Here is a 16,300-nt window from a genome sequence, read left to right as displayed (position 1 = left end):
GATGCATTCTCAATGCTGGAACACAGCTGGAGGGACTTCCTCTTAATAGCACACCTGCCTTTTCCTTGAGGAAATGCTGTATGTTTGCAGTACCAGGACAGACATTTGTACCTTGTTATACAATGCTGAAACTATCAGAGAAGAGATTAAAAGTAACTAAAGGAACATAATAGCTATCAGACTAACTTCATGGAGGCGCACTCTCCTATTAAATTAAATACTGTTGTCATCCTCCCCACCCCAGTTACCCAGGGATTGTTTTTTTTATGCAGAAGCTGACAGATGAAATAACCTATATCATGCAATCTTGAGAAAGTGTTACCAATTTCAGACCCCAGTATGTTTCACTCAGTGAACAAAAGCATAATAAAATGAAATAAGAAGTTGAGATACCATGCAACCAATGTATTTCTGTGCAAAAGTGTTACCTTTGTGTAAGGTTTTCCTGCATCCTTCAGCATAGCTGCTCTCCAGGTCAGCAATCTGGCACTTTCTAATGCAACAGCCATGTCAGCCAACTTAAACTGCAAAAGACAAAAAACTTCATGAATGCATCTGCTGGTCTCCAAAAATCATCACTGTAGCAGAGGCATTTCAGCCACTCCCCCATCTGCTAAGGTTAGGCAGTACAATTTCAACTGAACTTTAAATGTTTTTCTTTTTTTCCAGAGAAGCCTGATAATGACTATGGTACACAATCCCACTCTCATGCCTGCAAATGGTGTAATAACATGGAAAAGTGAAGGAGTACATTATTGGAAAAATGCAAAAAAAGAAACAGGAAAACTAACACATTTTGCCAAACTGTCAGAAAAAGATGTGTACAGATTGGTCAGAAAATGAGATTTCCCCAAATATACACAAACTGGTTAGCACAGACATCAGAGAATGAACCAAGAACTGAACACTTTATTCGATCAAAAGTATAAAATCGGGTAACACAACTGAGTGATTTCGGCTTTATACCATATCACAAGACTTCATCAGAGTTACCATTTACAAGTTCAGGAAGTTTAAATGTCCTTAACCCACCAACGATGCAGATACTCATATCAAGCAATTTACACTAACCTTTACTCAAGTCGTTAAAACCGCATTAAGTATATATATATATATATATATATATATATATATATATATATATATATATATATATATAAAAGTATATATATATATCTACACACATTTACATATATATATATATATATATATATATATATATATATATACATGTGTGTGTGTGTGTGTATATATATATATATATATATATATATATATACACACACACACACACACACACACACACACACACATATATATATAGACACACATAAATTTAACTCCTCCATGCTGTTTGTATTGTTTAAAATAATAAAAATTAATTAATAGTGAGTGTAATAAATACATTTGATAAAACGTAAAACTGTAAAAAAATGAACACACCAATTTCCCAAACAGACCTACAATGTATGAATAAAAACCTATTAAAAATACTGTATGAATGCTAATGTTAATAATTCATAAAACCTGTGCTCTCTTCTTCAACAAACAGGTTAAAGAAATATTATTTATTCCAGGGGATACTGAGGCATTAAGCCTCACTTGCCAAGTGAGAGCCTAGCAAATCCATCTACCTAGCGATTCAACAATAATCTGAACCTAGCGATTCAACAATAATCTGCACAGCTAAATCTTCATAAGCAGAACTGTTAACCAGGAAACTGTTATGATAGACTTTATGTGAATTTTGTGTTCTATATTTTGTAAATAGTTTTAACCAATGTGTTGTAAAATGTATTTTAGTATTCTTCAATGTTAACTTTATTGTAACCTTAAACATTATTTCTCTGTATTTGTCTTGGAGCTTTTCTACCCGGGCTTCTACTGAAAATGGACATATATCCAGTTAAGACTACCCCGGTCAACAAAATCACATGATATATAGAAAATAACATAGCAGCTACTAGCAAATTCAATCAATCAATTGCTAAAACTACAGTACAGGAAGTGGCATCTGTAACTATAGCAACGGAGAGATCAGCCATCTGCACTCTTAAAGAAAAATCTGAGTGGATGGGTAATAGGAAATTCACCCCGGGGATCACTTCTGTGGTTCTGCTTGACAGGGGCACAGGAAAATAATTTTCTTGGGTGGCGAAAGCCAGAATACCTTTTTGGCTAGGCTTGTATAGGCCTAAGGGCCAACAGCCTAGTACCTACCTATGACTTCTTCTGGAGAGGAAGTCCCGTCTCCAACTACCACTGTCAATCAGAGTATAGCAATGGCTACAATGGCGATGGAGAGAGCTGGAACCATGACACAAGGAGCTTCTATTCACTCCACACAACCCCTTTATCCTTTAGTGGAGCCCCTTCTAATAAATATGAGGAGGACAGGGGTCAGGTCACGGAGTCAAGGACGGAGAGGGAGAGTACGACAGATACAAACCGGACAGAACAGAGGAGTCTTCAGGAACACATGGAGCAACTCACAAACAACTTAGTAGTGAACATTTCATCTTTTGCCCTTACTGAAGCACAAACTTCTCTTTTGAATAAAGGACTCTCTTATGTACCCTCCAAAAGGTCAGAACTTAATGACGTTTTACTGAACTTAAAATTGTTTGCCAGGAATGTTAGTGTTTCAGCATTGTTTAAACAAGAAAAATCAGTATAATGCTAATCCTTTTAGAAAACCGAGTGTTTTTATCCCTAAAATGCATCCTAGTGTTGAAGCCTTTACTTATATTTGTGAGAAAGAAATTAGGGAACTTTTTAAAAATAAAAATAAACTGGCTTTATTTAATTTAAATTTCGCTGAGTATCAGGCATTGTTAGAATTGAAAGAAGTTAACTCAGTAGAGATTCGCCCAGCCGACAAAGGCGGGGAATAGTTATTTTAGATAAGGACGTTTATGTAAGGAGAATGGAAGACTTGCTGCAAGACAGGGACACCTTCACTATTGTGAGTTGAACAGTAGTCCAGGCAATTATAGAGAAAGTACTGTTTTTGATTATTGACCTTTATGCTATTAAAAACTGCGGTGGTGGTGCTGCGGTAGCGTTGTCGCTTCACAGTAAGACATTGTCCTGTTCGATTCTCAGCTAGAGCGTCTTGTGTGTGGAGACATGTGTGAATGGGGGTACCTTTGTTGAAGGTTGTGCGCCAGAGCTGGCAACTCGGCACGTAAAAATATACTGCTAATCATTAGCAGACCGGAGTTCCGCTGTGGTGACCCCAAACCGGGAAAAGCCGAAAGACACGACACATGCTATTAATGAAGATTTGTTTAAATATTTTTCTATAGAACAACCTACAATCACCTTTATTTATGGACTCCCCAAGATACATAAAGATTTCATGGTCCCATCCATGTGTCCCAAAGTTTCGGGCAGGGGTGGGTTACTGAGACAATATTTTTGTTGAGAAGAATTTGTATCCAGTTTTGGAAAATATTAGTACAGTGTTAAAAGATACCAAGACTTTTCTAGATGACTTATTTGAAGTGATGGAATCCATGGATAGCAGTATCAAATGTTATTTTGTTACCATGGATACAGCTTCTCTTTACACAGTCATACCTAATGATTGGGGGATAGCGAATGTTAAGATTAATGTTATATATAGTCTTCTGGAGATTATTCTAGAAAATAATGTTTTCTTATTTGGCAATGAATTTTACCTCAAAAAGGTTGGCGTAGCGATGGGCACAGCATGTGTGAACAGCTACGCCAACTTAGCTTTAGCTCAATGGGAGACTGATCAAGTATTGATTAACAATGACTCTCTTATTTGCACTGGTATTACGTTTTGTAGATGATGTTTTTATTTTATGGAAAGACAGTGAAGAATTATTATTACAGTTTGTTGATTTTCTGCACAGTACTACGTCTCTCTTAAAATTTTCCATCAAATATTCACAGAAAAACATGTAATTTTTAGATGCAAGTATTAGTAAGCCAGAGACAGGTGCAAGAAAGAAATTAAGAATGCATATTTACATAAAAACAATATGCACCATTGACACATCAAGAAATGTATTAAAATCACAATTCCTTAGAATTAATGAGATTACACAGTGATGACGAGCAACTACTATTAGCGTTTAATAATTTGAAATTACATTTCTTGGCAAGAGGCTATAAGGAAAAAAATATTAATTCTATTATGAGAGAGAGAAGAGGGTCTGGGAGACCACACTTATCGAAGAAAGCACCAAATAATACAGATGCTATGACAGTACCTACTAGAAACAGTACTAGATTTCCTCTACCTTTCTCCAATGATATAGGAGCTATATGTGACATAATAAAGAGGAACTGGAATATTTTATATGTGAATGAAGAGTTTAGGGATCTCGTTACTGATAAATCGCATTTTTCTTTCAAAAACAACAAGCCTCTTAAAAGACATTTATGTTACAAGAAACAGAATCAGACACCTAGGATTAGTTCTAACAGGTGTGGTACATACGCATGCAAACATTGCAGTGCTTGAAAAGTACAGTTGTATACACTTACCATAAATGTAGATGTTCGAGTGTATTCACTGTTGCAGTCATCACACTTGGGTTATCTGCCTGTAGGTAGCCCTCAGTCGGCCTGAATACCAGAGACTTAGTATTTCTGCGTCAGTTGCTGTCGCTCCAGGACTGATGTCAGTTTGTCATGGGTATAAAAACAGGCAGCCAACACCATTACATCAGTTTTGTCAGGAGCCCCCCAATAGGGAGCTAAGCTATGGTGGGAAAAATCACCACCAGTAAAAAGTAAATACCAATACCAATACCCCAATAAGGGGTGAGTAATATACACAGAGAGGAGAGAGAGAAGGGGGCTGGAGGGAGGGAAACCCGGACTGCAACAGTAAATACACTCGAACATCTACATTTATGGTAAGTGTACACAACTGTACTATGTTCTTCGTGTTTCACTGTTGCAGTCATCACACTTGGGTTGATTCCCAAAGCTGAAGAAAGGGTGGAGGCAGTCAAGAAGGGTTTGGGCTGGCTAGTGTGCCCTGCAGGACTGCTGTTGCAAAACCCACCCTGGATTTGGAAAAGATAGGCAGGTGGTAATGCTTGGTGAATGTGTGTACAGAACTCCAGGTAGCAGCTTCCAGAATGTCCCTGGTAGGGACACCCCTGAGGAATGCTGTAGAGGTAGAAGTTACCCTATTGGAATGTGTTCTGACCCCCTGAGGGGTTGGTTTCCCATGGTGTTTGTAGCAGGAAAATGATTGTCTGTGGGACCTGGGTATTCAAGCTCCTATGCAGAGGAGGAAAAATGTCCACGAATAAAATACCCTAGGGAAGCCAAGAACTAATGGATGACCAGGTAGGCTGACTTAAGGTACGGTGGGATGTCGGTGAAGAAGCTGGGCTACCGGTAAAACCTTGAGAAAGGCTGTGCGTACCCATGCACCTGCGGTTGAAAGCTGAGTAAAGCCTTTAGAAAGGCTTCGTATACAAGTCATAGTTCCGGCTGGTGAGAGGAACCGCTAGTGTGGCAGCTAGAAATCAAAGATGAAACGCACAGAAAAAACAGGCAAAACAACATAAATGTGGCTCGGCTAAGGAGCTCTGCTCACCTTGGTGGCAAAAAATCAACGTAGTCGAAGTTCAGATTCTAGAAGGTCGCACTTTATTGAAGTAAACAGTGCCAGAAGTACAATCACCATCGAAGCGTAGTTCCTTAATGGAAAGAGTGATCCTAAGGATTTCCTTTTATAAGAGTACCTGGGGGTGTGTCAGTGGGAGCCAATCAAGTGTGGGTGAAAAAACCTTTATTGTGATTGGGCACGACAACCTGACATCACACCTTACAATCTGATAGGTTAGATACCCTGAGCCAGCTCATACGTGGTTAGGAGAATCACTCTAAACCTACAATAGTGAAGTTCGGAGATTAGCTAAAATTAGCTAAAAAAATGTAGTTAACTAAAATAGTCTTGCTGGAAAAAAAATCAACCCTTGCTGGTAAAATACATTGTTAGGCTACACTTTTCGAAATCTTCGTCAGGATGGTGGACAACCTAAAACAGCATAATAAGCAAAGCCGAGCGTACTAGAGAAACAGCAACAACATGTATGTAAAATAACATGTATGTAAAATAAGAAACAGGCTAGAAAACCATAAAATAAGACCAAAAAATAATAAAAAGTAAGAACTAGGCTAGATATCCAAAAAAAAATAAGATACAGAAACTAAAAAGAGAAACAAAATAGTGAAACATTCTTAGATAATGGATATCAATAGAAACTAATGTATAAAGATATGGAACTGAATGAGGGCTGTTAATGAAAAAAAAAAAAAACAATCTTAAAAAGGCACTGATATGTAACCTGAAAAGCTAGAAAGACCCGAAAAAGCAGTAATACTGAGCCATTGTAGAAAACATGAAAGACAAAAAAAAAAAAAAAAAAAAAAATATATATATATATATATATATATATATATATATATATATATATATATATATATATATATATATATAAATGAACCATTGACCAAAAACAAATGAGTTCGAATTTGCCAGGGGAAGTATCAGACCATGGGCTGGAGGTAAACTGGTGAGATCAAAACTGGCTGTTGCACGAAAGGTAACATTTTGTCAGTAAATCTTTTAGAGGTCCAGGCGCAGCGGTTGTGGTATACAGTGTTGTATCTTTCTGAGATACAAGACTGGGGTCATAGTTAAGGCCTGGTCTTTTCCTTGCCTGCAAACGTATTTGCCACTCGAGTTCCCTCTTCTCAAGCAGCGAGTTGTGGTCCCCGCCTAGTGGGGATTTAGGGATGTGTTCAAGAACATGAAATTTGAACGTATTGTGTCCTAGGTTCCTGAGAGCATGCACTGCCAGCTGGTTTGTCACTTTCAAATATTTTAAGTCCTGCAGGTGTTTTGCTATCCTCGTTTTAAGGGAGTTGACCGTCTTGCCCACATAGAAAGCATTAGCATTGCATTTGGTGCACGCTGCCCTGTAAACCACTCCTGTGACATTGCAGTTGCCTCTGACATTAGGTGTGTACTGTCTCCTGCCATTGGGGCAGAAAAAGCCTGCGGCACCGCTCATGTGTCTACAGTAGTGGCAGGGAGGCTCACTGCAGGCAAAGGTACCAGGGTTGTCAAGTTTAACTTGGCAGGGGTGTTCCAGAAAGTCCCTAATGCTTCTCCCTTTTCTAGCTGTGAAGGAGGGTTTCTCTGGAAAATGTGGCCAAAAGACCTGTTATTTGTGATGATGGGCCAATTGTCCATTACAATCTGGATGATGTCTTCGTAGTCCATAGAGAAGTCCAGGATGCAGTTGAACTGGAATCTAGTTTCTGGGGTGGTCTGGATCCTGGTGTCAGTTAGAGCCCTAGGGGCACCAAGTTGGTGCTGGCTGATGATGGGGTCGAGGATCCTCCTTCAACCACAAGCACTCTGGTATGCACAGCCTTTCTCAAGGCTTTACCGGTAGCCCAGCTTCTTCACCGACATCCCACCGTACCTTAATTAAGGCAGCCTACCTGGTCATCCATTTGTTCTTGGCTTCCCTAGGGTATTTTATTCATGGTGTTTGTAGCAGAAATGGATACAGTGTGCTATCCATTTGGAAACTGTCTGTTTTGTAATGACCTTGCCCTCTTGCCCCTGGTGCAAAACTGAGTAGTGACTGGTCAGATTTCCTGAAGGGCTTCGTCCTAACGAGGTAGAATCTGAGCTGTCTGTGCATGTCCAAGGAGTGCAGGATCCTTTCCCCTTTATTTTGAGGATTAGGGAAGAAGGTTGGCAAATGTATAGATTGATTGAGAGCCACACTGGACACCACTTTAGGCATAAAGGAAGGATTAGTTCTAAGGGACACCCTGTCAGCATGAAAAATAATGAAGGGTTCCACAGCCATAAGTGCTTGTAGTTCAGACACTCTTCTAGCTGAAGTGATGGCCAGAAGCAAGGCTGTTTTCCGAGAGAGGAATTTTAACTCTGCTGATGCTGCAGGCTCAAAGCGGGGCAGCGTGAGCTTTTCCAGTACAAAGTTAAGGTCCCAAGCAGGGGTGGGTGCTCTCCTTGGTGGCCTTAAGCTGTTTGCCCCTCTCAGGAACTATTTGACAGGGTGAGAGAAGAGAGGTGGCTCAGTGTTGTAATGAGACAAGATGGCAGAAGCATGGATCTTAATGGAGGAGAAGGATAGGTCCCTGTGGAGTAGATCTGCTAAGTAATCCAGGATTAGAGGTAGGGAGGGCAGTGCTGTGTCCTCTCCTTTAGATTGAATCCAGGAGCAATACCTTTTCCACTTATCAGCATAGGATTTCCTTGCACTGTGTCTTCTGGCTTTGAGAATGACGTCCAGCACCTGCTTGCTTAGGCTGATCACTGGGGGAGATTTCAAGGAATAAGCCAGGCTGCAAGATTCAGGGTTTGCAGTTGTGGATGCAAGATGTCCCTCCTGCTGAATGAGGAGAGTTGGGCTCTGGGGTAGGTGCTAGGGTGGCACCGGTGACAGGCTGCGCAGTAGTGGGTACCGGTGCTGGTGTGGCCAGTCCGGGGCAATCAAGAATATTACTCAAGCTAAGACCAGGACAATCCTGAGAGAAGAGGCAGAGGGGTAAATGCAGAGATTGAGAGGTTTTCCCACTGGAAGGATAGGGCAACCACTTTCTAGGCCCTGCTGTGAGGTGTCCTAGTGCAGAATTTGCTGGTGGTGGTGATTGCAGGGGGAGGCAAAGAGGTCCACCTCTGGGGTCCCCCATTTCTGGATTAGAAGGCTGCATATGCTGGGCTCTCATTACCACTCATGTGGGTCTAGGAGATTTCTGCTTAAGTCGTCTGCCAGTGAGTTTTGTTTGCCTGGCAGGAATTGAGCATGCAGATGGATCTGCATGTCCAAGGCCATGTTCCACAGGGCCATGGCTAGCCTGCTGAGTGGGTAAGAGTGGGTTCCCCCCTGCTTGTTGATGTACCACATAACTGTGGTGGTGTCTGTTTTTATTAGCAGGGATCCTGGTGAGAGTAGGGATCTGAAAGCTGTTAGAGCGTGCTGAACAGCTAGCATCTCTTTTTGGTTGATGTGCAGATGAATTTGACTTGGGCTCCAGTGGCCCTGAATGCACTTGTCGTGCAGGTGTGCCCCCAGGCATAGTCTGATGAGTCTGTGGTTAGGGTCTGGGCGGCGTAGGGTTGAGTAAAGGGAAGTCCCTTGTTGTGGTTGCATGCTGCTGCCCACCAAAGAAACTCTGCCCTGAGACAACGTATGATAGGAATGACAGTTTGCAGGTCCTGAGAACGTTGGCACCAAAGACTTTTTAAGTACCACTGAAGTTTCCTCATATGCATTCTGGCATATGGAATTAGTAGGATGCAAGAGGCCATGAATCTTAGGGCCTGCAGGATTTTCCTTGCAGATAGCTGGGTTCTGGTGGCCATTTGAGTAAAGTAGCCTGTCAGATAGGCTTATTTTTCTGGAGTAAGGAATGCCATCTGGGATGCTGTGTCCAAGCTTGCTCCCAGGAATACAATCTTTTGACTGGGGACTAGTTTTGATTTCTTTTTGTTGATAGTGTACCCCAGGGAGGTTAGAAAGTTCTTTACAAATGTCAGGTGCTGCAACAGCATTTCCTGTCTGCCTGAATCAGGCAGTCGTCCACGGCTGGAGCCAGGAATTTTGTGAAGACTCTGGGAATAGTGGATAAGCCAAAGGGAAGTGCAGAGAACTGATAATGCATAGATCCTGCCCTGAAAGGTACGGATTTCCTGCACGAGTCCCAGATAGGGATGTGCAGATAGGCTTATTTTAGGTCTAGAGTGGCTAACCAGGCATCTTTGGCCAGCATAGGAAGAAGGTACTGCAGGGTAAGCATTTTGAATTTTGGTACCACCAGGAAGGTGCTTAGAATGGAAAGATCTAGGATTGGGCACCAAGTGCCCTCTTTTCTGGGTACCAGGAAAAGTCTGGAATAGAACCCTTGACCTATCTGTTCTGCAGGAACAGGTTGAATTGCCCTTATGAAAAGCAGGGATTGAACTTGGTTTTGTGCCTCTGCCCACTGGTTTGGAGGAAGGTCTGGGAACCCTTTTGGGGTAGGCAGTGAGTGGAAGTATTTGTACCCCTGGGATACAATGTTGAGGACCCATCAGTCTTTGGTGATGGGAGTCCAGTTTTTTGCATGATGGGCAAGTTTTCCTCCTAGGGGCACGAGCAGTTGGGCAGAGGTGAGGAGTGGAGTTGAGAATTCATTGTGAATTCTTTCCGTAAGGGGTGGCTTAGCACTCCCTGTTTTTGAAGTGGAGGCACTCCATTGCTTCGATCTCTGCATACCCAGAGACTGTAGTATGGGGGGTCCGTTTCCCTGGGTCTAGTTTGAGATGGTCTTGAGGGGGCTGGAAAGGACCAATGCTTTGAGGGGCCATGCCTACTGAATCTAGGAGGCTGTACTTGCAAGAAATCTTTAACTGTCTGCATAGATTTATCTTTTTCTTCCATCTTTTTATGAACTTCTTCTGCTTTGGTGCCAAACAGATTGCCCTTGTTCAAAGGAGCATCTAGTAACTTTGATTTGACATGGTCTTGCAAGGTCTGCTCCTTAAGCCAAACATGCCTTCTCAGTACAGTATCAGTGACTGCTGCCCTGCAAGAAGCTTCCTGGGCGTCAAAGCCACATTGCAAAGTATGCTTGCTGACTTGGCTTGCAGAATGCATAAGCTCTTGTAATTCTTTATTTTCTGCACAGTCTGTAAAGGTAGATCATTTTTGTTAATAAGTTCCATAATATGTTGCTGGTATTTCAGCATGTGAAACTGACAATTCAATGCCCTAATGGCGAGAGTTGCAGAGGTGTATACTTTTTTACCCCATCTGTCTAAAGCTCTGGAATCCCTGTCCGAAGGGGTGGGATTCTTAGCTGTAGTTGCTTTTACACCTTTAGGCTCCTGGGAGATGACGTCTGGGTCAGCAGTAGGATTTTTGAAAATAAATTTGTGAGAGTCAGGAACTCTGTAGTACCTGTCTGGCTTTCTAGGGGCAGGGGGTAAAGTATCAGGAGTTAGACTGGATTCCATAAAGACATCATCCACAACATCCAGAACTGGGGGTATTGCTAAAGGTCTATGTTGTGGCAAGTCTAAAAATTCTCGAGTCTCTTTTTGAACTGAGGATAGTCTTGGCATTCCCAGTGGAAATGCTCTCAAAGTATGTAGGGTTTCACCAAAAGTAAAATCCTCTGGAGGAGAAGCAAAGGGAATGGATTCCTCTGCATCTGAATCCTCATAAGCAGATAAAGGCATGTCTTCATATTCAGAAACCTCAGAGTCGTCAGACTCTTGGTCTGTTACAGCTGCTGGGGGCAAGTCTCTTCTTCTCTTAGCAGTGGAAGGCTGGCTTCCCCTAATCAGCATAATCAGGTCTTCTGCCATTTTAAGCATTTGATGTTGTGGCAAGGAAGCAGGTGCTTGAGTTTGGGTCGTCGTTTTTTAGGGATAGCTTGTACTCTTGGCCTTAGAAACTCGTTAGTTTTAGACAGAATTGAAGACATGAAAGAAGTCATCGGTTTGTGTCGAATATCGGTAGTGCGAAGACTTTCCTCAGAAGCCAGTGCCTGTACAGCGGCTCCAGACCCATCCAAGGTAGAAACATCCGCAGGTTCCGTAGTCAAAGGAAGAGTCTTGCGGCATACCGGACTCTGAATGGGTCTTGGTAGTGGCCTGCGAAAGCGCCTCACTGAGTACAGGCGAACTGGCGACTAGCTTAACGGAAGCGTAGTCGGCAGTTTTGGACCTGTGCGGTCTGTCTCTGCCTTTATCCTTACGTTCGGTAGTCGGATGGCTTACCGAAGCCATTTCGGAATATGGAGATCGAGCGAGAAAGTATTTAGCGACAATAAGGGCCTGACGATGAATAGTTTGGGCATTGAACAAAGCACAAAACTGACAGCGAGGTACATCGTGGTCTGGGCCTAAACAGATGACGCAGTAAGAATGGAAATCTCTGTGTGGTATTTGCTTTCCACAAGTGAGACAACTGTTAACTTTTTCTGACATCGGTTAGAGCAAGAAAAAAGGATCCTCAACGGGGTACTTTGCTTTAGAAGACTTCAGGATGATTCAATTCGGAAACGAAAACTCAGGTAGTGGCCGACCGGCACTCGTGCGAAGTGCTTCTGCTTCGAGTTCCTCGGCAAGAAAGACTGATGTAATAGCGTCAGCTGCCTGTTTTTATACCCCTGATGACCTGTCGTCAGTCCTGGATTAACCACAACCGACACAGAAATACTAAGTTTCTGGTATTCGGGCCGACTGAGGGCTACCTGCAGGCAAATAACCCAAGAGTGATGACTGCAACAGTGAAACACGAAGAACATCTATATATACTCAGGCATCTGCTTCATACATCCGCTACTGAATTATCAAATAAATTTCTTCTTTTATGCAGATTGTGCTAAAAATTTAGTTTATTATAGTTTCTGCAATACGTGTGGAGTTTATTATATAGGCAAAACTAACCGTACATTAAGACAGTGTATACAATAACATATTCGTGACATCAGGAACAGCAAGGAGACCAGTGTCCTAACTAAGCATGTACTTGCATCTGGTCCAGAACATAAATTTAAGTTTTTCGTTTTGGAGATAATAGATGAAAACATGAGAGGGGGGGAACAACAGAGTTAAAACAGAAGCATGTGAACAAAAATGGATTCTGTATTTCCAGGCAGATAAAGTGCCTGGTATAAATGAAGCTGTTTCTTTGAAACCTTTTTTTATACACACGTCCTTTTACGCATTAGTATGTGCTGTTTTTTAGTAGTTAATTAGTTTTAGCAATTAATTGAATTTGTTAGTAGCTGCTTTCTGGTTGGATGTTATTTTCTATATATCATGTGATTTTATACTATGCTAGTGTCTGAAGAAGTGGGCTTGAACCTTCTGTTATATTAAAGTTTTTGTGCTTCTGTCTACTTGGGTCTTGGCATTGTTTTTATTTTTTTTTTGGATTTATTTCGTACTATTGCCTTGACCAACATTTCAATTGCATTTTATCTCTTTTCAGATGGTCAACTGCCCTAATTCACAGTCAATGTCCCAAGGTGCCCTTAAGGAGAACCACCACCCTACAGAATATTATAAAGTAGCAGAAAGTATTTTTTTTTTATTTAACACCTTTATTGAACTATAACTTAAGATACAGGCAAACATACATTTCTATAAATGAAAAACTGTATTAACATGTTTCCAGTTACACACATTATATATGACATATGTTATTTATAACCATCAGTCGAGCATTACATAAATTACTTAATTCCTGGCATGCACTGTCCTCCTCTAGACTGTTCTGCATGCACTCTCCTCTTCTAGATTGTTCTGCACGCATTGTCCTCCTCTAGATTTTTCTGCATGTATTGTTCTCACAATTTCCATTTATTTCTACTTACATTGCTCCCACCTTTTCTAAAGATCCCACTTCCAGTTCTCTGTTACAATATTCAATACTTCAAATACACTAGGTTTAGGCTTTGATCTCTATGTTCTAGTAGTTGCTTTTTTGGCAGCCAACAGAATTAAAATTAACCAGGCCTTACTATGTCTAAGCAATTCAAATCCTATGTTCCAGCTCAAAAGAATAATTTCCTTAGTTGCACCCATTTACTCACCCAATGTTTCTGACACTCTGAAAGGAGGTTTTGAAGTCTGCCAACAAATTACACTCCCAAAACATATGCTCCCAATTACCTCTTTTTTTCCCCATCATGCCTCCAACATTTGCCATCGACCTAAACAATTTTTTGGAGTCTGCTTGGGGTATAAAAATACCTATGCAAATACTTCCAAGCATTAATTCTAAATCTTCTAGACTTTTGTTGCATATTTGGGAGCCATACACACGTCCTCCTGTTGTTCCCTTGTAAACTGCTTATCCAGTCCCTCTTCCCAGTCTTCTCTAACCTCCTCTGATTGAGTCTTATAGTCCTCCCCTACCCACTTCCCAATCTTCTCTAACCTCCTCTGATGGACTCTTATAGTCCTCCCCTACCCACTTCCCAGTCTTCTCTAACCTCCTCTGATGGACTCTTATAGTCCTCCCCTACTCACTTCCCAGTCTTCTCTAACCTCCTCTGATTGACTCTTATAGTCCTCCCCTACCCACTTCCCAATCTTCTCTAACCTCCTCTGACTGACTCTTATAGTCCTCCCCTACCCACTTCCCAATCTTCTCTAACCTCCTCTGATTGACACTTATAGTCCTCCCCTACCCACTTCCCAATCTTCTCTAACCTCCTCTGATTGAGTCTTATAGTCCTCCCCTACCCACTTCCCAATCTTCTTTAACCTCTTCTGATTGAGTCTTATAGTCCTCCCCTACCCACTTCCCATTCTTCTCTAACCTCCTCTGATTGACTCTTATAGTCCTCCCCTACCCACTTCCCAATCTTCTTTAACCTCCTCTGATTGATTCTTATAGTCCTCCCCTACCCACTTCCCAATCTTCTTTAACCTCCTCTGATTGATTCTTATAGTCCTCCCCTACCCACTTCCCAATCTTCTCTAACCTCCTGTGATTGACTTATAGTCCTCCCCTACCCACTTCCCAGTCTTCTCTAACCTCCTCTGATTGATTCTTATAGTCCTCCCCTACCCACTTCCCAATCTTCTTTAACCTCCTCTGATTGACACTTATAGTCCTCCTCTACCCACTATCCAACCTCTTCTTTAAAACTCCCACAGATGTACTATATATTATCACACATTATTTACCAACTCACCACCGCCTACTCCCCACTATCCCATCTATACCCACTAACTCTCTCATAGACTAAGTTGAAAAGCTTTCCCTTAAAATGTCAATGAACCTCATATGAACTGGTCTATATTCTCCTGCTTTGACAAACTGGCTAGTATTTTTTTAGTTTTTCCTTTCTTGTCTTAGCTTCACTACATCTTCAAGATTATCTCTACTAAACATACTGTATGAACAACAATAGGTTACTACCTGCTATACTTTTAATTGTGTCTAAACCACTATGCTTATGTAAATACCTTATGCAATCATATGTTATTATCTGCTATATTTTATAACTGTATGTGTAAGCCACAATGCTCATGTAAATATCTTATGTATATTATGTTAGCAATTGTTCTGGGGCTTTTCTCCCCGGGCATCCGCTGAAAACAGACATCTCTGTCCAGTCGAACCTCCCTGGTAAACAAATGTAAAATAAATAAATAAGTCATGCAATATTTTATATGCCCTACTAATTATCCCTTTTTATCACCAGCTTCTATTCTAGATTAAAACTAAAATCTCTACCAGAGCAGGTCTTTCACTTAGGATTCCCCTGTCCCTTTTTCTCTGTGTATATTCCAATACCAATGCATGGCAGGGAAGGCAGTCTCTGGGCCGCAGTCCAAATGTCTTCTTCACCTCTTCCCATTCTATTACTTTTCCCTTGCTAGCTATTTGTTCCTAATACCTTGGTTCCTTGGCCAATTTTCTCCAGTAAATTCCAGCCCCCTCTTGCCTATTCTCTGTAACCCTAATTGCTGTCATCCCCTATCGGCAAAATCTCCTGTCTCCATTCCCGTGTTGACTTAGTTCTTAGAATACTTTCTGCTGCTTTATGAATATAATATTTCGTATGACTGTTATTCTCCTTAAGGATCTGCATCCAAAATCCCACTCTTGTTTCTTGAATTTTCTGTTCCACTGTCATCCTTTACCTCTCGGAAATTAGAGATTTCCGCTTGTACTATGTATATGAGCCTTAACTGTGTAGCTCTAAAATATCCCTTCAAACCAGGTAATCCTAAACCACCTTATTCTACTGAAAGGCTTAACATATCTCACTTGACTCTTGCCCTCTTCCCTCCCAGACAAGTTCCTTTAACTCTTTTATTAATTACGGTCCATAACTTCTCTGGTTGATAAAAATATGCCTGACCTGTATGTAAAACTAAAGGGACTAAAAACATTTCACTGCTTGTATCTTGCTATCCATAAACAAGGCCTTCCAGTTTCTCAGTTTTTGTATTATATTTTTAGTCTCCTCCCACATACCCTTATCTGCCATAACAGAAGCCTTTTTAATCCATACCTCCGAAATACTTAATCTTGTCATGTTCCCATAAATACAGGTATTGCTGAACCAATTCATGTGTGGGTAAATAATTTACAGCTATAGCCTTTGTTTTACCTTCATTATTTTACACCCCAAAAAGACTAGAAACTGTCTTGAAATGTTCCACAGCACTGATGTGTCCTTATTCTGGTTTTATCAGGTACAAAAACAATATAGTCTGCAAACAAAACCAACTTTTCTAGATCAT

The 16,300-nt window shown here is 41.2% G+C and overlaps 1 protein-coding gene across 2 annotated transcripts in view; it reads right to left on the bottom strand.

Annotated features, from left to right (window-relative positions):
- ACADS (acyl-CoA dehydrogenase short chain) overlaps positions 1–16,300 on the bottom strand; it is a 461,092-nt gene that overhangs the window by 34,360 nt on the left and 410,432 nt on the right. For both annotated transcript variants that reach the window (XM_044068897.1, XM_044068896.1), the window contains exon 8: positions 429–524. In XM_044068897.1, the coding sequence (XP_043924832.1) occupies positions 429–524 (96 nt within the window). The remainder of the gene's footprint in view (positions 1–428; positions 525–16,300) is intronic.

The sequence above is a fragment of the Protopterus annectens genome, chromosome 4.part0, assembly GCF_019279795.1.
Source record: "Protopterus annectens isolate FY-2018-M chromosome 4.part0, PAN1.0, whole genome shotgun sequence".
Taxonomy (NCBI): domain Eukaryota; kingdom Metazoa; phylum Chordata; order Ceratodontiformes; family Protopteridae; genus Protopterus; species Protopterus annectens.
Note: the sequence above shows the minus strand (reverse complement) of the source record. Positions and strands in the feature narration are given on the sequence as shown.